Genomic DNA, 26,895 nt, shown 5'->3' on the forward strand with positions numbered 1-26,895 from the left:
CCCTAGTGTGAGGGATATCGCAGGGGCCCGGGTAATCAGCTGCTGTCTACCCAGTACCCCCGTGACACTATCATACTATGCAGAAGATTGTGTCAGGTCTGTGCAGTCGGTAAGCCAAACCTCGGACATCTCAATTTCCCTGACTCCGACGCCAACACCTTCATACATGGCTCATGTTTAAGAATTCACTATAGTAAAATGGTAGCATCAGGCTTTTAATCACCATTATGATACAATAACCAATCTATTTAGATATAACATAACATATATTTATTAGAATACAACTTTAGAACACAAAAAACTTTAATAAATTGTAAATTTGCAATACGCTATGTAGTAAGTGGGGAAATAAAAACAGATTTCAACACAAAAAAAAGAATAGCATTTTTGCAGTCTATGAATTTGTTCTGAGAAATATTATCGCCTCCATTAGATCCTCCTTCATAGATAACCTCAAACCTGATATCATTATTTAAGGCTAGAGAAATACTTGCCTTAAAGGGAACCTGTCACCCCCAAAATCGACGATGAGCTAAGCCCACCGGCATCAGGGGTTTATCTACAGCATTCTGTAATGCTGTAGATACGCGCCAATGTATCCTGAAAGATGAGAAAAACAGGTTATATTATACTTACCCAGGGGCGGTCCCGCTGGTTCAATGGGCGTCGCGGTCCGATCCGGGGCCTCCTATCTTCTTACAATGACGTCCTCTTCTTGTAGTCACGCTGCGGCTCCGGCTCAAGCGTACTTTGTCTGCCCTGTTGACGGCAGAGCAAAGTACTGCAGTGCGCAGGCACCAGGAAAGGTCAGAGAGGCCCAGCGCCTGCGCACTGCAGTACTTTGCTCTGCTCTCAACAGGGCAGAGAAAGTACGCCTGTGCCGGAGCCGCAGCGTGAAGACAAGAAGAGGACGTCATCGTAATAAAATGGGAGGCCCCGGACCGGACCACAGCGGGGAACGCCCCAGGGTGAGTATAATCTAACCTCTTTTTCCCATTTTTCAGGATACATCGGGGGCTTATCTACAGCATTGCAGAATGCTGTAGATAAGCCCCTGAAGTCGGTGGGCTTAGCTCATCGTCGATTTTGGGGGTGACAGGTTCCCTTGAATCCTGTTTTCCTGTTCACACTAGCAGTTCCTGAGGTGAGTGCAGGGCTGCAGGGGTTCCTTATCGGTGCTTTTTTCCCCTGATCTCTAAGGGAGGAGCCTTACTACTCAGCATGTACATAAAATGTAGAACAACTAAAAGCCTTGATACTTAGATCAGGAATACAACAGACACCCACAGGACATTTCATACCTTTCCAAAATTCTTATTAAAAAATATTCCCCACAAACTGCAGTGAACTAATGTACCCAATTTATTGTATATTTTAGGACTTGGGTCGGTCCATTTTATACCTATTCCAAAAAGGACACCAACTCTGACTCCATGACTCTGACTCCACAGCCCTGGATTGTGAGGGGACCATCATACTGTAATAGAGCTGTGTGTTGGGGGAGCCATAATGCTATATGGTGGGTTCTTTGGGGGGGGGCAATAATCATTCTTTATTAGGTCAGTGGGGGATCATCATACTGTGTGCGATGGCTATAGGAAGACTCTCATAATGTGTGGGGTGTATGATGGTTGTGGTGGACATTAAACTGTAAGGGGTGGCTGTGGAGACCATCATACTATGTGGAGGACTGTGATGACCATCATAATGTATTAGGTTGATATGGATCTGAGGGACATCATACTGTTTTGGACTGTAATGTCCTTACTCGAGTCATAGGTAACCCGCACCCCAGAGAGAAAGCGTCATCTGTCCCCAAAACAGCGCCCTCCCCTGTATACATGAGCACAGCCAGCTTTCTATTACTGTACATATACACATGGCAGAGCTGGGGGCACTATCTCCGGGAATGGAGGGGTTACTGCCCCCTGCCCCCGCCCAGTAATGGGGAATCTCCAGCACCTACCTCCACCTGCAGAGCCGCACACCACATATATGGCTGTTCTGTGCGCACAGGACCTGTGATGAGGTCACAGGAGGGGAGGAGTCAGGGGTCACATGATCCGTGGCATGGCGTCACTCTCCAATGTCACTTGTGCAGTACAGGTGTGAGCTGTCCAATGTCCGTGCTGCTGCACATTGGAGCACAGAGCAGGCGCCCCTTTCTTCAAGAGATAACCGGTGTCCTCCAGTAATGCTGAGCACATGGCGAGATTTCTGGAAGCTCAGTGGAATCCTTTAACCCCCAGAGCTTTTTTCGTTTTTTCCCCCCTTCTTCCCAGAGCCATAACTTTTTTATTTTTCCATCAATATGGCCATGTCAGGGCTTGGTTTTTTGCGGGACGAGTTGTACTTTTGAACGACTCCATTGGTTTTAGCATGTTTTGTGCTAGAAAATAGGAAAAAATTCCAAGTGCGGTGAAATTGCAAAAGAAATGCTATCCCAAACTTGTTTTTTGTTTGGCATTTTTGCTAGATTCACTAAATGCTAAAACTGACCTGCCATTATGATTCTCCAGGTCATTACGAGTTCATAGACACCAAACATGTCTAGGTTCTCTTTTATTTAAGTGGTGAAAAAAAAATCCAAACTTTGTTAAAAAAAAAAAAAAGAGCGCCATTTTCCGATACCCGCAACATCTCCATTTTTCAGGATCTCGGGTCGGGTGAGGGCTTATTTTTTGCACGCTGACCTGTTTTTAATTATACCATTTTGGTGCAGATACGTTCTTTTAATCACTGTTATAGCATTTTAATGCAATGTCGCCCACCAACCCAAAAAAAGTAATTCTGGCGTTTTGACTTTTTTTTATCTACGCCGTTTAGCGATCAGGTTAATCCTTTTTCTATTGATAGATCAGGCACGTATGAACGTGATGATACCAAATACAGTGGGGCAAAAAAGTATTTAGTCAGTCAGCAATAGTGCAAGTTCCACCACTTAAAAAGATGAGAGGCGTCTGTAATTTACATCATAGGTAGACCTCAACTATGGGAGACAAACTGAGAAAAAAAAATCCAGAAAATCACATTGTCTGTTTTTTTATCATTTTTTTTGCATATTATGGTGGAAAATAAGTATTTGGTCAGAAACAAACAATCAAGATTTCTGGCTCTCACAGACCTGTAACTTCTTCTTTAAGAGTCTCCTCTTTCCTCCACTCATTACCTGTAGTAATGGCACCTGTTTAAACTTGTTATCAGTATAAAAAGACACCTGTGCACACCCTCAAACAGTCTGACTCCAAACTCCACTATGGTGAAGACCAAAGAGCTGTCAAAGGACACCAGAAACAAAATTGTAGCCCTGCACCAGGCTGGGAAGACTGAATCTGCAATAGCCAACCAGCTTGGAGTGAAGAAATCAACAGTGGGAGCAATAATTAGAAAATGGAAGACATACAAGACCACTGATAATCTCCCTCGATCTGGGGCTCCACGCAAAATCCCACCCCGTGGGGTCAGAATGATCACAAGAACGGTGAGCAAAAATCCCAGAACCACGCAGGGGGACCTAGTGAATGAACTGCAGAGAGCTGGGACCAATGTAACAAGGCCTACCATAAGTAACACACTACGCCACCATGGACTCAGATCCTGCAGTGCCAGACGTGTCCCACTGCTTAAGCCAGTACATGTCCGGGCCCGTCTGAAGTTTGCTAGAGAGCATTTGGATGATCCAGAGGAGTTTTGGGAGAATGTCCTATGGTCTGATGAAACCAAACTGGAACTGTTTGGTAGAAACACAACTTGTCGTGTTTGGAGGAAAAAGAATACTGAGTTGCATCCATCAAACACCATACCTACTGTAAAGCATGGTGGTGGAAACATCATGCTTTGGGTCTGTTTCTCTGCAAAAGGGCCAGGACGACTGATCCGGGTACATGAAAGAATGAATGGGGCCATGTATCGTGAGATTTTGAGTGCAAACCTCCTTCCATCAGCAAGGGTATTGAAGATGAAACATGGCTGGGTCTTTCAACATGACAATGATCCAAAGCACACCGCCAGGGCAACGAAGGAGTGGCTTCGTAAGAAGCATTTCAAGGTCCTGGAGTGGCCTAGCCAGTCTCCAGATCTCAACCCTATAGAAAACCTTTGGAGGGAGTTGAAAGTCCGTGTTGCCAAGCGAAAAGCCAAAAACATCACTGCTCTAGAGGAGATCTGCATGGAGGAATGGGCCAACATACCAACAACAATGTGTGGCAACCTTGTGAAGACTTACAGAAAACGTTTGACCTCTGTCATTGCCAACAAAGGATATATTACAAAGTATTGAGATGAAATTTTGTTTTTGACCAAATACTTATTTTCCACCATAATATGCAAATAAAATGTTAAAAAAACAGACAATGTGATTTTCTGGATTTTTTTTTCTCAGTTTGTCTCCCATAGTTGAGGTCTACCTATGATGTAAATTACAGACGCCTCTCATCTTTTTAAGTGGTGGAACTTGCACTATTGCTGACTGACTAAATACTTTTTTGCCCCACTGTATGTGTATGTTTGATTTTCTTTTTATTGTTTTATTTTGAATGGGGCGAAAAGGGGGGTGATTTGAACTTTCATTTTTTTTCAAAAACAGGTTTTTCTTTTTTTACTTTTGGCATGCTTCAATAGTCTCCAAAGGAGACTAGAAGCATCCACTACTCAATCGGCTCTGCTCTGTTCAGATCCCCTCTATATAGCAGGTTTACTGACTTGCTATGAGCGCTGACCACTGGGTGGTGCTCACAGCAAGCCAGCACTGACAACCATAGAGGTCTCCAAGAGACCTCAGGTTGTCATGCCAACATAGCAGTGACCCGCGATCACGTGACGTTGGTCACAGGTGTACGTATTTCCGTCACTATTGCTGGAAGCATGATTTAAATGCCGCTGTCAGAGTTTCACAGTGGCATTTCACTGTTTAATAGCTGTTGGTGGATCGCAATTCCACCTGCGGCTATTGCGAGCACATGTGAGCTGTTTAAAACAGCTGACATGTCCCGGGAAAGATGTGTGCTCACTGCCAGAGCCGACATCAAAGGGAGGGACTCCGACATCGGCGTACAATTGCGCCCAATGTCGGAAAGGGGTTAAGGAAGTGTGTATGCACCTTCAGAATTTGCGTGGACTCCCGCGTAATTTTCATAACCAGCATGTCATGATCCAGTCTGGGTTTTGTTTCTGACTATTCGCTCCCCAGGATGTTTATGCGGGGGATTAATCTTCCTGGCCTTGTTTTGGGATGTCTGCCTATTTCAGTCCGCTGTTACCTGCAAGCAGTGTCAGTTATAGTTCCTGTCTCTGGCTTGAGCTGCTGACCCCGTTATACCATGATTTATCCTCTGCCCGTTTACCTAGATCCTGTTCCACTGTTCTCCTGTGACTCTGCTCGTTATAGTACTCGCTTTCTCTGTTGTGACCCCTTGGTATATGACTTGGCTTGTCCTCTGACATGTTTGACTGTCTTGCATCTGGCTTTCCTGCTCCCGTTCGTCTCTGACTTCTTTGGCTTGTTTCTGACCACATGTATTGCTGTGACCCCTGGTACTTCATTCCCTCTCTGTTGCTTATACGGCTTTTTCTGACTACTTTTTTGTCACCTAGTGGCTCCTGCCTGCTGTTCTGTGTTTTCACTGTGAGTGTACCTGTTTTCCTTCACCCGCACCCCCCTTGTGGAGGTTGTGTGATACTGCGCTGCAGCAGGCATTGCACAGCAGAAGGAAAGCTGAGGGCTGATGTTAATATTCTGGGAAGGAGACAATAGTCATAAAGGTTCCCAGGCTATTAACCCCTTTCTGACATTAGACGTATTATCCCATCGAGGTGGGGTGGGCCCGTATGACCACCGACGGGATAGTATGTCATATGCGATCGGCTGCGCTCACGGGGAGACCGCGTCCGATCGCGGCCGGGTGTCAGCTGACTATCGCAGCTGACATCCGGCTCTATGTGCCAGGATCAGTCACGGACCGCCCCCGGCACATTAACCCCCGGAACACTGAGATCAAACATGATCGCAGTGTTCCGGCAGTATAGGGAAGCATCGCACAGGGAGGGGGCTCCCTGCAGGCTTCCCTGAGACCCCCGGAGCAACGCGATGTGATCGCGTTGCTCCGAGGGTCCCCTACCTCCTTCCTCCCTGCAGCAGGCCCGGATCCAAAATGGCCGCGGCATCCGGGTCCTGCAGGGAGGTGGCTTCACAGCGCCTGCTCAGAGCAGGCGCCGGGAAGCCTCCAGGGGTGCACGTCAGATCGCTGATCTGACATTATGCTCACCCCCCCCCCCCCCCCGGGGCAATGTTATAGTGTAAAAAAAAAATATTCACATGTGTAAAAAAGAAAACATTAAAAAAAATCCTAAAAAAAAATATATATATAGATATATAGTGTTCCTATAAATACATTTCTTTATCTAAATAAAAAAAAACAATAAAAGTACACATATTTAGTATCGCCGCGTCCGTAACGTCCCGACCTATAAAACTGTCCCACTAGTTAACCCCTTCAGTGAACACTGTAAAAAAAATAAAAAACGAGGCAAAAAAAAACCAGCTTTATCATACCGCCAAACAAAAAGTGGAATAACACGCGATCAAAAAGACGGATATAAATAACCATGGTACCGCTGAAAACGTCATCTTGTCCCCCAAAAAACGAGCAAAATCAAAAAAAGCAAAAAAATAAAGTTGTAGTCCTCAGAATAAAGCGATGCAAAAATAATTATTTTTTCTATAAAAGTTTTTATCGTATAAAAGCGCCAAAACATAAAACATGATATAAATGAGGTATCGCTGTAATTGTACTGACCCGAAGAATAAAACTGCTTTATCCATTTTACCAAACGCGGAACGGTATAAACGTCTCACCCAAAATAAATTCATGAACAGCTGGTTTTTGGCCATTCTGCCTCACAAAAATCGGAATAAAAAGCGATCAAAAAATGTCACGTGCCTGAAAATGTTACCAATAAAAACGTCAACTCGTTCCGCAAAAAACAAGACCTCACATGACTCTGTGGACCAAAATATGGAAAAATTATAGCGCTCAAAATGTGGTAACGCAAAAAATATTTTTTGCAATAAGAAGCGTCTTTCAGTGTGTGACGGCTGCCAATCATAAAAATCCGCTAAAAACCCCACTATAAAAGTAAATCAACCCCCCCCCCCCTTCATCACCCCCTTAGTTAGGGAAAAACTAAAAAATTTAAAAAATGTATTTATTTCCATTTTTCCATTAGGGCTAGGGTTAGGGCTAGTGTTAGGGTTAGGGCTAGTGTGAGGCTATGTGCACACATACAGGTTTTTTCGCGTTTTTTTCGTGTTTTTTTCACGCTAAAAACGCTATAAAAGCTCATTAAAAATGCATACATTATGCATTCTATCATTTAGAATGCATTCTGCATGTTTTGTGCACATGGATGCGTTTTTTCCGCAAAAAAAACGCATCGCGGTAAAAAAATTAGCATGTTCATTATTTTTGCGGATTTTCTGCGTTTTTCCCGCAATTCTATGCATTTGGGAAAAAACGCACAAAAAACGCACCAAAAACGCGTCAAAATCGCGGTAAAAACGCATGCGGAATTCTGGCAGAAATGTCCGTTTTTTGTCAGATTTGTCAGATTTCTGTTAGTCTCACCTGGTGAGGTGGATCCTCTAAGCCCAAGGTCCAAGTTGGCACATGGGCCATGGGCATCGTTACAACAGATGGTTAAGACATGCAGGACTCAGGCAATGGGAGCCGCAGGCAGACAGGTAAAGTTTTGGACTCCGCTGACAGGTCTCACGGTTACTGGAAGCCACATGTAATATATGAGTTTAACTCTTTGTGTTGAAAAACTGAAATAAATTAACTTTTTGATGATATTCTAATTTTGTCATATGCATCTGTAGATGCTAAGACAGATAATCACATGCAATCAGGCCAACATGGAGCACAACAGAGTTTGGAGGACCTGCTCAAGGGAAGCGATGCACGAATCCGGGCAGGTGCGTAACACATAAAAGAAAAAAGCAATTAAACATATATGCTATAAGATCAATACAATACAAAAATTTATTAATTTGCTGATTCTTAGTTTGGTTTTCAGAAAATGGGGGTATATTAAATTCTCAGTATTATTATAAAATGTAATATCCAAGGCAGCAGAAGAAGAAAAATGGAACGCACTCACCGGCCTGTTGATTCTGATCCTTTATTCAAAACATGGACAAACTTAGGGTTAGGACCCGTAGAAGCGCCTGTGTGCGCAAAACGGCCGTCGTCTGTCATCCTCCACACCCCTCCCTGCTAAGTTTGTCCATGTTTTGAATAAAGGATCAGAATCAACAGGCCGGTGAGTGCGTTCCATTTTTCCTCTCCTGCTGCCTTGGATATTACATGATTGAATTCTTGTTGGATACTGCACCAGACCCTTTGCTATAAGAGTTCATCATAGCACCACAGCACTGGCTGGCAACCAGACATGTGGGTTTAAGGTAATGCAGCTGTGCGGAGGTGCGGCTCTTACATATTGCATTATTATAAAATGTGTTTGTTATTTTACCTGTGGGACTTAACTCTATGATTTCTTTTATAATATTGTATTCTATTGTAAAATGAATGATCCCTCACAAGTCCCAGAGCTACAGAATAGGCTTCTTGTATTTCATAGCAGAAATCCATTATTCACAGGTGATTTGAATATAAACGTAATTTATTTAGAATAAAAGTTACAATTAAAAGAGAGCTATAAATAAACTATATAAAAAGGTGCATATAGAGAGACCCCTAAGAACATGAGAGAGGGATCTGACCTGCTACAAAAGAATACAGAGTTTAAATCGATATTCTGATTTGCAGCCTCTAGTAATTCTGCACATAATCAAAGCAAAGAATGTTGCACACAAGAGTAATACCTAATCAATGCACAAGCACAACAAAACATTCTATCATTTTTGGCAGGCTTAGCCTTGTAGCTTTTTAAATTGAAATAAACCAAACATGATTTTATAAAGCTGGAATGTAGTTGGCACATAAATAGTAGTATATACCATTAGAAAAATACAATAAAGAAATTTAAGTTTTTGGAAAAAGAGGGGGTGATTTGAACTTTTATATTCTTGTATTTTTATACTAAATAAATATTTTTTTTTCCAATTTTTTTCTATAGCTCTGTTAAAATAATGTTAACATGCAATTGCTTGTACAATATTGCAGTCTCTAGACAAATAAATGAATGATTTCCTATGAAACCAAACTGTATTTATATCTGGATGCCTTGACAACACAATTGAAGCCAGTGGGTGACGGAAAGAGTGCCCCCTATATCTAACCACTTCAATGTCACTGTAACTATTTACAGATGCATTTAAGGGGTTAATATGCTGCTATTAGTGTTAGCTCTGATTGCTTCATTTACGCTCCGGTGATGGTTATATAATAGTCGGCACCCCCCAATGTATGGCGTGCAAATGTCAGCAAAGGTTAACAATATGTTTGTCGTAGACAGAACATTTCCCGCATGAAGGACATGAACATGGCTTTGCCCTTGTGTGAATTTTTTTGGTAAGCAAAGCTGGTTGTCCCAGTAAAATATTTTCTTTATTCTAGACATAGAAATGACTACTCCTTTATGTGACTTCGCTGATGTATAATGAGATTAATTTTAGCCCCGTAACATTTCCCACATGTCAAACAGGAAAATAGCTTCTCCCCTGTATGACTTCTCTGATGTGTAACAAGATGTGATTTCTGGATAAAACATTTCCCACATTCTGAACATGAATATGGCTTCTCCCCTGTATGAGTTCTCTTATGTGTAACAAGATGTGATCTTTGGTTAAAACATTTCCCACATTCTGAACATAAATATGGCTTCTCCCCTGTGTGAATTCTCTGATGTGCAACAAGACTTGATTTCTGGCTAAAAGACGTTCCACATTCTGAACATGAAAACGGCTTTTCTTGTGCGTGACGTTTCTCATGCATTACAAGATTCACTTCCTTAGCAAAACATTTCCTACATACTGAACATGAAAATGACTTTTCCCTTTTGTGAATTCTTTGATGCATAGCAAGACTTATCTTCCGATCAAAACATTTCCCACATTCAGAACATGAATATGGAGTTTTCCCTGAGTGAGATCTTTGATGTTTAACATCCAATCTTTTATTTTTATTTTGCTTAACAGTCTGTGATGAATCAGAAGATAGGCCCTGTGGTAAAGGATTAAATGTTACATCTTTGTTGCGAAGGGGTGGAAATATATTTGGGATCATAATATGCTCTTGGGGTATATGACGATTTTCTGTTTTCTCTGTAAATATCACATGTCCCTCGGAGTTACTGGTACAGTCACCTGCCAAAAATAAAACGGAGTTTCTTGAATAACTTTAGTATTTCAATAACATTACACTTCTCAACATTGAGATTGCAACACAAAGTAGGAAAAGTCATTGTATTATGAAAACCACAGGATCGATAAAAGTGGTGATTATATGCGAATTATGAAAAAATGGAAACAAAATTTTCGAAATATCTCAATTTACTGTAATCAGTATCGAGTATGAGCACCGCATGCAGAAATAAATACAATTACATGCCGTGGCATGCAATCAGTGAAAGATATCTGGCAACAGTGCTAAAATAGAGAACACAGGAGCACTCAGCAGAATTGACGTTCATGTGTATGGGAGTGTCAGGAAAGATAACTACCGGTCAAACAAGTGGCCAAACCATCAGTTGTCTTAAGTGACTTTAGATTATGTAGATCATAATGTGAGGCCGTCTGGCTATTTTTCCGCAATTTTTCACTTTTGTTTTGTAGGTATCTTCCTCTTAAGTTCAGTGTGCCTGTCACAAGGGCTGTGAAGTTGCAGTCGTGGAGTCGGTGTCCATTTTAGGGACGTTGGAGTCGATATAAAATGGATCGACTCCGACAATATATAATAAATTGGGTTCAGTAATTCAGTTCAGGATGTGTTGTAAATATTTTTATAATAATTTGGGAAAGTTATGAAATGTCGTATAAATGCCTGTTCTTTTCCTCATCTAAGGATCTCGGCTGTTAGTGGAGATGAATCTGCACTGTGTTACATATAGTTGTTACTTTACATTTCTCTTAAACTGCACATCAGATTTCCACGAAAAAGGCATCATTTGCATTGGAGGACAAAAGCTAACACATTGCCATTATCATATGTTAAAATATGATTTCTAGATCCATTTCATAATACAGGTTGATTCAAAACGGTTGGGGAAAAATTATAGCCTTGGTAACCAAATCCAAGAAAATACTACACAACTTTATTAAGATGGAAAGATACACTATCTATACACTACATATGATCAAAGTGATTTCCATTGGTGATTTGGCACATGTCTAGGTGATAGTCCAGTTCTGCCTAGACACGTGCCAGTGTATCTTAAAATTCAGTGGTTTGCAAAAGTATTCCCCCTTGGCATTTTTCATGGTTTTATACCTCACAACCTTGAATTTCACTGGTCATTTTTATGGTTTCCATCAGTACAACTCTCCACTCTACTCTCAAGATCGCATCTCACCACCTGTGCACTTGACCCACTCCCATCCCACCTCATCCCAAACCTCACCACAATCTTCATCCCAACCGTAACCCATCTCTTCAACCTATCACTAACAACTGGTGTTTTCCCCTCAAGCTTTAAACATGCCTCCATCACACCTATCCTCAAAAAGCCCTCTCTTGACCCATCCTCTGTATCTAGCTATCGCCCTATATCACTTCTCCCCTATGCCTCCAAACTACTGGAACAACACATTTACCTTGAACTGTCCTCCCATCTCTCTTCTTGCTCCCTCTTTGACCGCCTACAATCTGGCTTCCGGTCACACCATTCCACCGAAACTGCCCTAACTAAAGTCACCAATGACCTCTTAACCACCAAGAGCAAGCGACACTACTCAGTCCTCCTCGACCTGTCGGCTGCCTTTGACACAGTGGACCATTCCCTATTATTACAAACCCTCTCATCCCTTGGCATCGCAGACTTGGCCCTATCCTGGATCTCATCATACCTAACAGACCGGACATTCAGCGTCTCCCACTCACACACCACCTCCTCACCTCGCCCTCTATCTGTCGGAGTCCCACAAGGTTCAGTCCTTGGGCCCTTGCTCTTCTCCATTTACACCTTTGGCCTGGGACAGCTCATAGAATCTCACGGCTTTCAGTATCACCTCTATGCTGACGACACACAGATCTACATCTCTGGACCAGATATCACCTCCCTTCTAACCCAAATCCCTCAATGTCTGTCCACTATTTCATCCTTCTTCTCTGCTAGATTTCTGAAACTTAACATGGACAAAACAGAATTCATCATCTTTCCCCCATCTCATGCGACCCCCCCAACGAACCTATCCATTACAGTAAATGGCTGCCCACACTCCCCAGTCCCACAAGCTCGATGCCTCGGGGTAATCCTTGACGCTGATCTCTCCTTCAAACCACATATCCAAGCCCTTTCCACTTCCTGCCGACTTCAACTCAAAAATATTTCACGAATCCGTTCATTCCTCAACCATGAATCTGCAAAAACCCTAGTCCATGCCCTCATCATCTCTCGCCTTGACTACTGCAACCTCCTGCTCTGTGGCCTCCCCTCTAACACTCTCGCACCCCTCCAATCTATTCTAAACTCTGCTGCCCGACTAATCCACCTGTCCCCCTGCTATTCCCCAGCCTCTCCCCTCTGTCAATCCCTTCACTGGCTCCCCATTGCCCAGAGACTCCACTACAAAACCCTAACCATGACGTACAAAGCCATCCACAACCTGTCTCCTCCATACATCTGTGACCTTGTCTCCCGGTACTTACCTACCCGCAACCTCCGATCCTCACAAGATCTCCTACTCTACTCCCCTCTTATCTCCTCTTCCCACAATCGTATACAAGATTTCTCTTGCGTATCACCCCTACTCTGGAACCCTCTACCACAACACATCAGACTCTTGCCTACCATCAAAACCTTCAAAAAGAACCTGAAGACCCACCTCTTCCGACAAGCCTACAACCTGCAGTAACCACCAATCGACCAAACCGCTGCATGATCATCTCTACCCTCACCTACTGTATTCTCACCCATCCCTTGTAGATTGTGAGCCTTCGCGGGCAGGGTCCTCATTCCTCCTGTACCAGTTATGACTTGTATTGTTTAAGATTATTGTACTTGTTTTTATGTATACCCCTCCTCACATGTAAAGCGCCATGGAATAAATGGCGCTATAAAAATAAATAATAATAATAATAGTACATATAAGGCCGGGATCACACATATGCTAGATACGGCCAAGTCTCGCAGGTGAAAACCCAGCTCTGGCGCCGGCACTCGAGCTGGGTTTTCACCTGCGAGACTCGGCTGTATCTCGCGTATGTGTGATCCCAGCCTTAAGAACATACCTACAACTGATAACATTTGGCTTTCTTTTTATTGTGAAGCAAATAACAAACAGAACAAAATAACTGAATACTTCTGTGTGAATAACTGTTCACCCCCCTAGAGTCACTACTGAAGTCAAAACTGCTCCAGCTCATTCAAGTTAGATGGGTTCCTTTGGTGAACAGCAATCTTCTGGTTTGACCACAGATTCTCAATTGGATTAAGGTCTGGATTTCACTAGAGCACTCCAAAACATTTACATATTTCTGCTTAAACCACTTGAATGTTGCTTTAGCAGTATGCTTTGGGTCATTGTCTTGTTAGAATGTGAACCTCCGTCAGTCTCCAATCACTGACAGACTGAAACAGGTTTTGCTCAATATATCCCTGTATTTTGCACCATCCATCTCCCCTATGACAATTTTGCCAGTCGCTGCTGCCAATAAATATCCACTCCACACAGCATAATTCTGCTACCACCATGTTTCGCTGTGGAGATGGTGTTCTTGGGGGTGATGAGCTGTATTGATTTGGTGCCAGACATAGCATTTACCTTGGTGCACAAAAAGTTCTCATCTGACCACAGCATCCTCCTCCATGCATTTAAGGAGTTGTCACAACACAGCTGTCGGATGACCCAGGACCAGGGGCTCCTTCCCTGTCTTTAACACTAGGGGGCGCCCTAGCTCACCCTACTCCCCGGGATACTTCTGAAGGTGAAAATGCCGGGGCCTCCACCCTTGCCTTATCTCCCGAGTTAGCCCTCGGTCTCTTCTCTTCCCACACCCAGGGAAGAGGGGTGCTACTGTGCACCGTAGTACACCACTTATATGCCCGTGGTGTGCATGTATATGGTGGCTCTCTTTTCTCTTCTCTCTTGCCGTAGTACACCAACCCGACAAGCAAGGCAACACAAACAAGGGTTAACAGAAAACTCCAGGCATACAAATATTCACTCACATATAACAAATGAATGCACAGGGGCATGGAGGTTGAGGAATAAACTAAAATAAAGAAGACTAGGAAACTACTATGCATCGAAACCAAGCAACAGTCACAGATAACTCCTCCAACTCTCCTCCTCATATGAACTCATCTCCTTCCATTAGCTGTGCAGTAAATGATTGCTCTCACAAGGATTTGTAAAAGAGCCCAGATTATAAAGGGAAAAGGAGTGCCTAACCGAGCTCAGCTGTGAGCACAGGGATTTCCAACATGGCCAATTGACCCCTGTTCTTCCGGAAGAAAGAAACACATTTAAAATTAAGGATAAGTGCTTCTTCTTAGTGCCGGAGAAGAAAAAATCAGATGCTGCGGTCTTTTGGCACCACACTGTAGCAGTAACCCTGTGCAAGGAGTCTTCCACGTGTTTATTACCAAATTCAAAACGAGCCTTACAATTTTTGGGCTTAACTAAAGGCTTTTTTCTCCCAACTCTTTCATAAAGGTCATCTCTCCGTAGTGTACAGGTTATTTTGGTTGTATAGTCAGATATTCTCTGTGCGGGAACTCTGCAGCTCCTTCAGCTGCTCTCTGATTAATGCCCTCCTTGCCCGGGTTGAGAGATTTAGTGGGCGGCCCTCTCTTGGCAGGTTTGTTGTGGTATCAGGGTCTTTCCATTTTATAATAATGGATTTGATCGTGCTCGAGGGGATCCTCAGAGATTGAAATATTTGTATAACCCAATCCTGACTTATGCATCTTAACAATTTTGTCCTGGACTTCTTTGGAGATCTCCTTGGTCTTCACGGTGTTGTTTGGTTAGTGGTGCCTCTTGCTTAATGGTGTTGCAGCCTTTGTGGCCTTTCAGAATGTATATACTCACACCAAAATTATCCTATGTACCAAGCCATAAAGAAGATGAGTAGATCTCTAAAAGAAACACTTTAACAAAGGCCAAGGTAGCAATTAAAAGGTACAAGTTTATTAAACATTACATAAAATCATAAAAAGTCAGGCAAATTACCCCACATATCAAGGAAAGAAAGGTGGGTACATCCAGAAAAAATGGTAGTGGAAAAAACCTGGTAAGACCTCCAAAAAAGATTTTTTTGCATGGCTAGTGTCTGAAAATGCAGGCACTAATGATGTTTAAAATCACAATGTGTAAGAAGAGAGCATGGCTCTCACCGTCCCACAAACAATGTCCTTTATTCTGGATATATGTAAAACAGAGACAGGGAGGCTTTCACGTGCAAACGGCACAGGACGACAGCCGTTTCGCGCTGGCTTGCGAAATGGCCAGCCTGAACTTTTCCCATGATATAAACACCCAGTGGCGTTGAACTTATTCCCCCAACACAAAATGCCGTTTCTATGCAGAGCACATTCACCAAATTTATTATGAAAGTTTTGTTGTTCTGTCACAACGAATCGTGTTCTTGAAAATTCCAACATACAAAAAGCTTATTTTTTATAATTCATCGTGATCCACATATGTCACATTATGTAAGTACATTTTAAAATTGGCTCTTGAAGAAACAAAAGCTGTACTGTGAGTGGTTGTTATGAGCAACCAATCAAGTTTGCCCTGATTTTCTTTCCCTGGCCATTTACTACTGATGTTACTATAACTACAGACCTTTACTTTTGAACCATCGTTCTTGAATCAACCTGTATATTTCATATGAAAATATATTTCACAACCAAACAAAAGGAAGAACAAAAAATGTGCCTCAACAATGAGTCAAAGTTTTCCTCTTATGCATTACATTGCTGAGAAAAAGCTACAATCCAGGACTGTATTGCATCATTGTATTGAAGAAAATCTACAAGATATTTAATTCATGTCCATGACATGGATGACTGTAGTAATATTTTCGACCTCATTTTCTTCTATCCTAATCACATCTTCCTCACAATGTAAAACACAGCAAGATCCTAATTGGCAATCATCAGTGTGTTGGGGTTCATGGAGCATATGGGTGTTTGCAAATAGGATAATATCTTTAAAAAGTGATATTCAAGAAACCTCGCTTCACTACAAGTAAGTATTTAATCATGTTTATTACCTGGTGATGTGAGGGGCTGGTGAACCTTCATCATGACATCCTTGTACAGATCTTTGTGTCCTTCTAAATACTCCCACTCCTCCATGGAGAAATAGATGGTGACATCCTGACACCTTATAGGAACCTGACACATACAATTATACTGTTATCTCCCTGATTCCTTCATAGTGTTACTGTATAATGTCCCAGCATTCCCAGCAGTGTCACCTCTCCAGTCAAGAGCTCAATCATCTTGTAGGCGAGTTCTAGGATCTTCTGGTCATTGATGTCCTTATGTATCAGGAGGCGAGGTGGAGGCCCAGTGATTGGGCTCAGGGGTCTTCCCCATCCCTCAGACACAGGGGCCTGACAGCGCTCACTAGAGGTCTTCTTCACTACTGTGTAATCCTGGTTATGGAGAGACATTAATAAATCTCACTACAGACATTTCCAGAGTCCTCACCTCTCCAGTTCTGTCCATCTGTCATATCTATATATAAGAATAATACAATGTGATGCTTTCAGAATCTCTCACCTCTCCAGTAAGCCGGCAGAGGATCTCTAGGGTGAGGTGTACTAGCCTCTCCGCCTTCATGTTTCTGTACCTATCCATCCTTGACCAGATCAATAAGGAAATTTCTTTTGAAAAGAGCCAATATTGTAGGGACCTGAAAGGGAAGAAGATTACGATGTGGCATCATAAAGAATCCCATATGATAATCCAATTATTGGAGAAAATGAGAAACTTATGAGGTGATAGACAGTATATCACAAAAGTGAGTATGCCCTTCACATTTTTTAAATATTTTATTATATCTTTTCATGAGACAACTCTGAAGATATGACACTTTGATACAATGTAAAGTAGTTAGTGTACTACTTGTATAACAATGTAAATTTGATGTACCCTTTTAATAACTCAACACACAGCCATAAATGTAAAAACGATTGATAACAAAAGTAAGTACACCCCTAAGTTAAAATGACCAAATTGTGCCTAATTGGCTATTTTCCTTTCCTGGTGTCACGTGACTCATTAGTATTACAAAGTCTCAGGTGTGAATGGGGAGTAGGTGTGTTGAATTTGATGTTATCGCTATCACACTCTCTCACACTAGTAACTGTAAGATCAACATGGCACATCATGACAAAGAACTCTCTGAGGATCTGAAAAAAAGAATTATTGCCTAGGCCAGTGGTAGCAAACGCACGCACGCCATCTCCTCAGGACTAGTGCTGCCACCACTCTTCTCAGCCCTCTTACCATCTCCCTCATCACTAGTACTGTGACCACGCTCCTCTGCACACTCCGTCCCATCAGGTTATGTATCCTCCCATAAGTCTGCGGGCTGAGGAGAGTGGCGGCACTAATGCCCACAGGTAGGTTTGTGATATATGAAGAGTCCAGATCAGCATTGGAATGGGCAGAAGTGAGTAGTTACCATCTACACTCAAGTATAAGCTGAGCTTTTCAACACATTTTTGGTGATGAAAACGTCCCTCCTCGGCTTATACATGAGTAATTGTCCCAAAAGATGGCGGGGGAGGGGGAGCGGCGGGGCAGCGGGCACACAGGAGGCAGAGCTGATAAAGAGAAATGAATATTTACTGCACTTGCAGTAAATATTAATTTCTCTTATAGCGCGCACAGTGTAAGGAGCAGCAGCCGCCTTCCACCAGCTGCTGGGCTATCACAGGTGCCCGCTCATTAAGGTTATGAGTATTCCCCCCTCTGCATTCTCATAAGAGTGGGGAGAGGTGAATATTCATTACCTTAATGAGCGGGCACACGTGATCGTTCGGCCGCAGAGGCTGCTGGCACTGGAACAAGATGCTGTGAGGGTGCATAGGGAAGGAAAGTAGGATGTTTTTATGCTTTTCTCATGGGGGCTATACATACAAGGATAGGGATGAGGAACCATGCATACCAGGACAGGGATGAGGAGCCATGCAGACAAGGATGGGGATAAGGAGCCATTCATACAAGGATGGGGATAAGGAGCCATGCATAAAAGGATGGGGATAAGGAGCCATGCAGACAAGGACGGGGATAAGGAGCCATGTCGACAGGATGTGGATAAGGAGCCATGCAGAAAAGGATAGTGATGAGAAGCCATGCATAGGGGACAATGCATACCCGGCTTATACTCGAGTTAATAAGTTTTCCAGATTTTCATGGCAAAATTAGGTGCCTTGGCTTATACTCGAGTCGGCTTATACACAAGTATATAAGGTATTTTTTTATGCGGACACATGATACAGTATAAAACACTATGTGGGGTCATTATACAGTATGGAGCATCATGTGGGGCCACTATAAAGTATGGAGCATCACGTGGGTCGATTAAACAGTATGGAGCATCGTGTGGGGCCATTATACAGTATGGAGCATTGTGTGGGGCCATTATACAGTATGAAGCATTGTGTGAGGCCTTTTTACATTATGGAGTATTATGTGAGGCCATTATACTGTATGGATCATTGTGTGGGGCCATTATACAGCATGGGGCATCATGTGGGGCCATTATACAGTATGGAGCATTGTGTGAGGCCATTATACAGTATGGAGCATTATGTTTGACCATTATACTGTATGGAGCATTGTGTTCTGCAATTATACAGTATGGAGCATTGTGTGGGGCCATAATACTGCATGGAGCACTATGTGGGGCCCATTACACTTTACAGTGGATACAGAAAGTATTCAGAGCCCTTTAACCCCTTCCCGACCTTTGACGCACCGTATGCGTCATGAAAACCCGTGCCAATCCGACCTGTGATGCAGCATATGCGTCATGGCCGGATTGGGCTCCTGCCGGCCGGGTGAAAGGGTTAACTGTAATTTCACCCGACCTGCAGGGACGGGAGGAGTTGTACTTTAGCCCAGGAGGGGTGGCTTCACCCCCCCGTGGCTACGATCGCTCTGATTGGCTGTTGAAAGTGAAACTGCCAATCAGAGCGATTTGTAATATTTCACCTAAAAAACTGGTGAAATATTACAATCCAGCCATGGCCGATGCTGCAATATCATCGGCCATGGCTGGAAACACTGATGTGCTCCCACCCCACCCCACCGATCGCCCCCCCAGCCCTCCGATCTGTGGTCCGCTCCCCTCCGTCCTGTGCTCCGCTCCCCCGTCCTCCTGTCCACTCCCCCCGTGCTCCAATCCCACCCCATGCTCCAATCCACCCCCCCTGCACTCTGATCCACCCCCCCGCACACTGATCCACCCCCCCGCACTCCGATCCACCCCCGTGCTCCAATCCACCCCCGTGCTCCGATCCACCCCCCCGTGTTACGATCCACCCCCCCATGCTCCGATCCACCCCCCGTGCTCCGTCGCCGTGCTCACCACATATCTAGATAAGTTCCTTGGGGGGTCAAGTTTACAAAATGGGGTCACTTGTGGGGGGTTTCTACTGTTTAGGCACACCAGGGGCTCTGCAAACGCAACATGACGTCCGCAGACCATTCCATCAAACTCTGCATTTCAAAATGTCACTACTTCACTTCCGAGCCCCGGCATGTGCCCAAACAGTAGTTTACCCCCACATATGGGGTATCACCGTACTCAGGAGAAACTGGACAACAAATATTGGGGTCAAATTTCTCCTGTTACCCTTGGGAAAATAAAAAAATTCTGGGCTAAAAAATTATTTTTGAGGAAAGAAAACATATTTTTTATTTTCACTGCCCTGTTTTATAAACTTCTGTGAAGCACTTGGGGGTTCAAAGTGCTCACCTCACATCTAGATAAGTTCCTTTCGGGGTCTAATTTCCAAAATGGGGTCACTTGTGGGGGGTTTCTACTGTTTAGCCACATCAGGGGCTCTGCAAACGCAACGTGACGCCCGCAGAGCATTCCATCAAAGTCTGCATTTCAAAACGTCACTACTTCACTTCCGAGCCCCAGCATGTGCCCAAACAGTGGTTTACCCCCATATATGGGGTATCAGCGTACTCAGGAGAAACTGGACAACAACTTTTGGGGTCAAATTTCTCCTGTTACCCTTGGGAAAATAAAAAATTGCGGGCTAAAAAATCATTTTTGAGAAAAGAAAATGTTTTTTTTATTTTCATGGCTCTGCGTTATAAACTTCTGTGAAGCACTTGAGGGTTCAAAGTGCTCACCACACATCTAGATTAGTTCCTTTTGGGGTCTAGTTTCCAAAATGGGGTCATTTGTGGGGGATCTCCAATGTTTAGGCACACAGGGGCTCTCCAAACGCGACATGGTGTCCGCTAATGATTGGAGCTAATTTTAAATTTAAAAAGCCAAATGGCGTGCCTTCCTGTTATGGACCTGGTGGTTAGGAGCACACGGCACGACCTGATAGTTAAACTCACGCAGGACAAGCTCTGGAATGTGGGAGCTCTGCTGACCGCAGGCTCTAATCCTATCACAACAACTAGAAATAGCTGTGGAGCGTTACTGACTCTCCCTAGACGCCTCTTCACAGCCTAAGAGCTAGCTAGCCCTAGAGATAGAAAATAAAGCCTACCTTGCCTCAGAGAAATTCCCCAAAGGAAAAGGCAGCCCCCCACATATATTGACTGTGAGTAAAGATGAAAGTCACCATCGCAGAAATGAAACAGGTTTCAGTAAAGGGAGCCCAGACTTACTAAACAGACAGAGGATAGGAAAGGTATCTTTGCGGTCAGCACAAAAAACTACAAAAGACCACGCAGAGTGTGCAAAAAGACCTCCGCACCGACTCACGGTGCGGAGGTGCCACTCTGCATCCCAGAGCTTCCAGCTAGCAAGACAAAATCATGATAACCAGCTGGACAAGGAAACAATGAACAAATAATAACTATCAGGAACTTAGCTTCTGCTGGAGAAGACAGGTCACCAGAAAGATCCAAGAACGAACTGAACCAATGCAGGAACATTGACAGCTGGCATGGAGTAACGATCTGAGCAGAGTTAAATAGAGCAGCCAACCAAAGGATAAACCACGTCACCTGTGTAAGGAACCTCAGAAGCAGCAGCTTCACTCACAGCCACCAGAGGGAGTCCATGGACAGAACTCGCCGAAGTACCATTCACGACCACAGGAGGGAGTTCGACAACAGAATTCACAACACCTTCCCTTCTGAGCCCTGCCGTGCGCCCAAACAGTGGTTTACCCCACATATGGGGTATCTGCGTACTCAGGACAAACTGGACAACAACATTTGTGGTCCAATTTCTCCTATTACCATTGGCAAAATAGGAAATTCCAGGCTGAAAAATCATTTTTGAGAAAATAATTTTTTTTTTTTTTCATGGCTCTGCGTTATAAACTTCTGTGAAGCACTTGAGGGTTCAAAGTGCTCACCACACATCTAGATTAGTTCCTTTGGGGATCTAGTTTCCAAAATCGGGTCATTTGTGGGGGATCTCCAATGTTTAGGCACACAGGGGCTCTCCAAACGCGACATGGTGTCCGCTAATGGTTGGAACTAATTTTAAATTTAAAAAGCCAAATGGCGTGCCTTCCCTTCTGAGCCCTGCCGTGTGCCCAAACAGTGGTTTACCCCCACATATGGGGTATCTGCGTACTCAGGACAAACTGGACAACAACATTTGTGGTCCAATTTCTCCTATTACCATTGGCAAAATAGGAAATTCCAGGCTAAAAAATCATTTTTGAGAAAAGAAAAATTATTTTTTATTTTCATGGCTCTGCATTATAAACTTCTGTGAAGCACCTGGGGGTTTAAAGTGCTCAGTATGCATCTAGATAAGTTCCTTGGGGGGTCTAGTTTCCAAAATGGGGTCATTTGTGGGGGAGCTCCAATGCATAGGCACACAGGGGCTCTCCAAACGCGACATGGTGTCCGCTAATGATTGGAGCTAATTTTAAATTTAAAAAGCCAAATGGCGTGCCTTCCCTTCTGAGCCCTGCCGTGTGCCCAAACAGTGGTTTACCCCCACATATGGGGTATCTGCGTACTCAGGACAAACTGGACAACAACATTTGTGGTCCAATTTCTCCTATTACCATTGGCAAAATAGGAAATTCCAGGCTAAAAAATCATTTTTGAGGAAAGAAAAATTATTTTTTATTTTCATGGCTCTGCGTTATAAACTTCTGTGAAGCACCTGGGGGTTTAAAGTGCTCAGTATGCATCTAGATAAGTTCCTCGGGGGGTCTAGTTTCCAAAATGGGGTCATTTGTGGGGGAGCTCCAATGCATAGGCACACAGGGGCTCTCCAAATGCGACATGGTGTCCGCTAACAATTGGAGCTAATTTTCCATTCAAAAAGTCAAAAGGCGCGCCTTCCCTTCCGAGCCCTGTCGTGTGCCCAAACAGTGGTTTACCCCCACATGTGAGGTATCGGCGTACTCGGGAGAAATTGCCCAACATTTTATCCTATTGCCCATGTGAAAATGAAAAAATTGAGGCTAAAAGAATTTTTTTGTGAAAAAAAAGTACTTTTTCATTTTTACGGATCAATTTGTGAAGCACCTGGGGGTTTAAAGTGCTTACTATGCATCTAGATAAGTTCCTTGGGACGTCTAGTTTCCAAAATGGGGTCACTTGTGGGGGAGCTCCAATTTTTAGGCACACGGGGGCTCTCCAAATGTGACATGGTGTCCGCTAAAGAGTGCAGCCAATTTTTCATTCAAAAAGTCAAATGGCGCTCCTTCCCTTCCAAGCCCTGACGTGCGCCCAAACAGTGGTTTACCCCCACATATGAGGTATCAGCGTACTCAGGACAAATTGGACAACAACTTTCGTGGTTCAGTTTCTCCTTTTACCATTGGGAAAATAAAAAAATTGTTGCTGAAAGATCATTTTTGTGACTAAAAAGTTAAATGTTCATTTTTTCCTTCCATGTTGCTTCTGCTGCTGTGAAGCACCTGAAGGGTGTTAGGACTGGCGGAACGCACCAAGAGAGATAATATAGATGCGTTCGCAGTCCGGGGTCCACCGTGCAGGTGAAACCTGCTGCTAGGAAATGACAGACAATATGGCGGTATTCAAAAGTATACACGCGTGGGTTAAACCTCACCCAGCGTGAAGAAAGCGATCCTGTTGCGTCACAGGACCGCGGTACCGCACATAGAGCGCGAGCAAGTGGTCAGCGAACTAAACCCCAACAGGGATTGTAGTCCGATTAGACCCTTGCTGGCACTACACCGCTACTGGGTGTGAAAGGAATAATATAATTAAGGCACCGAAGTGCGAACTGTGCCGTGCTGGCAGGCACCACTAAGCACCCAGACGTGGGTCAGGAAGCGCACACAGGCGCGTGGCACCGCACTGGCGGTCACAGCAGTAGACGCTGACACGTGTGTGACACGTTGAGTGATAAGTCGGGCGCTAGATAGCAGCCATACTCCATACGCGAACAGTCATACAATAGGGTAGGGGTATTTAAAGAACGACTTGCACTCACAACAAACACACGTATTAAATTGTACACTAGCGCATGGCCGTGCGGTCATGCGCAGTTTATATAGTTGCAGGACAGGAAGCGGCCACAGAAACTTTGCCCTTCCAAGACCTGCCAAGAGGACCAATAGAATGCGCTGCAGAGTCTGAGCACATGACCCTCGATCTCCAACGGGAGATCTTGCCCTGGGCATGCTCAGTGTGCGCAGACAAGGACTTAGTCCCAGAGAAGTCCACTCGCTGCTGACCAGTATAGGCTTTACAGGCAGAAGCTGGAGAAGCAGCAGTAACTCTTCTCACAGAGTCAGACTGAGCGAGATGCTGGGATCGACGTCCCTGCTGAGCAGGCTCCACTGCGGCTGGAGGAGAATGGGAGACCGCAGCGGAGACGGATCGAGATTCCCCCTGTGCAGCAGAGGAAACTCGACTCCTAACAAAGGGTTAATAAACTTCTGGAATGTGGTTTTGTGCACCTTGAGGGGTGCAGTTTTTAGAATGGTGTCACTTTTGGGTATTTTCAGCCATATAGACCCCTCAAACTGACTTCAAATGTGAGGTGGTCCCTAAAAAAAATGGTTTTGTAAATTTCGTTGTAAAAATGAGAAGTCGCTGGTCAAATTTTAACCCTTATAACTTCCTAGCAAAAAAAAATTTTGTTTCCAAAATTGTGCTGATGTAAAGTAGACGTGTGGGAAATGTTATTTATTAACTATTTTGTGTCACATAACTCTCTGGTTTAACAGAATAAAAATTCAAAATGTGAAAATTGCGAAATTTTCGCCAAATTTCCATTTTTATCACAAATAAACACAGAATTTATTGACCTAAATTTACCACTAACATGAAGCCCAATATGTCACGAAAAAACAAGCTCAGAACCGCTAGGATCCATTGAAGCGTTCCTGAGTTATTATCTCATAAAGGGACACTGGTCAGAATTGCAAAAAACGGCCAGGTCTTTAAGGTCAAAATAGGCTGGGTCATGAAGGGGTTAAATTTTTCACTCTTTTTTTTGTTTGCAGCCATTTGGTAAATTAAAAAAATATATATTTTTTTTACATTAATGTACTCTCTGAGCTCAGAGACAGAATTGTGGCAAGGCACACATCTGGTCAAGGTTAAAAAATAATTTCTGCAGTACTCAAGGTTCCTAAGAGCACAATGGCCTCCATAATCCTTAAATGGAAGAAGTTTGGGACCACCAGAAGTCTTCCTAGACCTGGTTGTCCAGCCAAACTGAGCAATCGTGGGAGAAGAGCCTTGGTTAGAGAGGTAAAGAAGTACCCCAAGATCACTGTAGCTGAGATCCACAGATGCAGTAGGGAGATGGGAGAAAGTTCCACAAAGTCAACTATCACTGCAGCCCTCTACCAGTCGGGCCACTATGGCAGAGTGGCCGGAAGGAAGCCTCTCCTCAGTGCAAGACATATGAAAACCCGCATAGAGTTTGCTAAAAAACACATGAAGGACTCCAAGACAATGAGAAATAAGATTCTCTGGTCTGATGAGAAGTAGATAGACCTTTTTGGTGATAATTCTAAGCGGTATGTGTGGAGAAAACCAGGCACTGCTCATCACCTGCCCAATAAAATTCCAACAGTGAAAAATGTTGGGGGCAGCATCATGCTATGGGGGGTGGTTTTCAGCTGCATGGAAAGGATGACTGGTTGCAAGGAAACATGAATGAGGCCAAGTACAGAGATATCCTGGATGAAAACCTCTTCCAGAGTGCTCTGGACCTCAGACTTTGCCAAAGGATCTCCGTCCAACAAGACAATGACCCTATGCGCACAGCTAAAGTAACAAAGACAACAACAACTCTGTGACCATTCTTGACTGGCCCAACCAGAGCCCTGACCTAAACTCAATTGAGCATCTCTGGAGAAACCTGAAAATGGCTGTCCACCAACGTTCACCATCCAACCTGATGGAACTGGAGAGGATCTGCAAAGAAGAATGGCAGAGGATCCCCAAATCCAGTTGCAAAAAACTTGTTGCATAATTCCCAAGAAGACTCATGGCTGTACTAGTTCAAAAGGGTGCTTCTATGAATACTTATGACCATGTGATATTTGTTTTTCTTTTTTTTAAAATGCAAAAGGTTCTACATTTCTGTTTTTTTTCAGTCAAGATGGGGTGCAGAGTGTACATTAATAAGAAAAAGAAATCAACATTTTTGAATTTACCAAATGGCTGCAATGAAACAATATTGAAAAATTTCAAAGGGTCTGAATACTTTCCGTACCCACTGTATACAGGACTATGTAGGGGCTATTACACTGCATGGAGCACTATGTGGAGCCATTATACTTTATGGAGATCTATGTGGAGCCTTTGTACTGTATTGAGCCCCTTATACTGTATGGAGGGCTGTGTGGGGATTACAGTTAGGGAATCATGCTGTGATAGGGTCATCATTCTTTGTTGGGGGAACTGAGGGAGGGGGGTACAGTAATCTTTATTTTTAATAATAACCTTTATTTTTATATAGCGCTAACATATTCCGCAGCGCTTTACAGTTTGCACACATTATTATCACTGTCCCCGATGGGGCTCACAATCTAAATTCCCTATCAGTATGTCTTTGGAATGTGGGAGGAAACCGGAGTACCCGGAGGAAACCCACGCAAACACGGAGAGAACATACAAACTCTTTGCAGATGTTGTCCTGGGTGGGATTAGAACCCAGGACTCCAGCGCTGCAAGGCTGCTGTGCTATCCACTGCGCCACCGTGCTGCCCTCAGTGATGATGACAGTAGGGTCATCATGCTGTGCATGTGGAGGAGTTCACTGTGGGGGTATCATACTGTGTTTGGGAGCACTTTTGTTTGCATCATACTTTGTTTTATTCAAGGCTTTTTTTCTCCTTTGTGGTTACATATTTAAATTAGGCCATTGGGACATATGCTTTTTACTGCTGTTACATAACATATTATATTATTCCACTATAATTCCAAAAATTTATCGATTTATTTAATAAGGTAAAATTTCCTCAATTGCAGACTTTTTTTTTAACAAATATAAAGGTTGGCCTGCAACTTTCTGCAAGCTTTTAACTTTGGTAGAAGCATCATTGTAACGGTTGGTGAGGAATATGATCCTGGCTGCAGCATTCAAGACAGATTGGAGAG

At 43.6% G+C, this 26,895-nt stretch overlaps 1 protein-coding gene across 1 annotated transcript in view; it reads right to left on the minus strand.

Annotated features, from left to right (window-relative positions):
• The window catches only part of LOC138666613 (uncharacterized), a 180,296-nt gene that overhangs the window by 54,207 nt on the left and 99,194 nt on the right, over positions 1–26,895 (minus strand). The window contains exons 21-26 of the mRNA XM_069754809.1: positions 16,912–17,044; positions 16,605–16,784; positions 16,398–16,521; positions 9,592–10,324; positions 8,797–8,837; positions 1,967–2,019 (exon numbers count right to left, since the gene is read on the minus strand). Coding sequence (XP_069610910.1) covers positions 1,967–2,019; positions 8,797–8,837; positions 9,592–10,324; positions 16,398–16,521; positions 16,605–16,784; positions 16,912–17,044 — 1,264 coding nt within the window. The remainder of the gene's footprint in view (positions 1–1,966; positions 2,020–8,796; positions 8,838–9,591; positions 10,325–16,397; positions 16,522–16,604; positions 16,785–16,911; positions 17,045–26,895) is intronic.

This window comes from Ranitomeya imitator, chromosome 2 (genome assembly GCF_032444005.1).
Source record: "Ranitomeya imitator isolate aRanImi1 chromosome 2, aRanImi1.pri, whole genome shotgun sequence".
Taxonomy (NCBI): domain Eukaryota; kingdom Metazoa; phylum Chordata; class Amphibia; order Anura; family Dendrobatidae; genus Ranitomeya; species Ranitomeya imitator.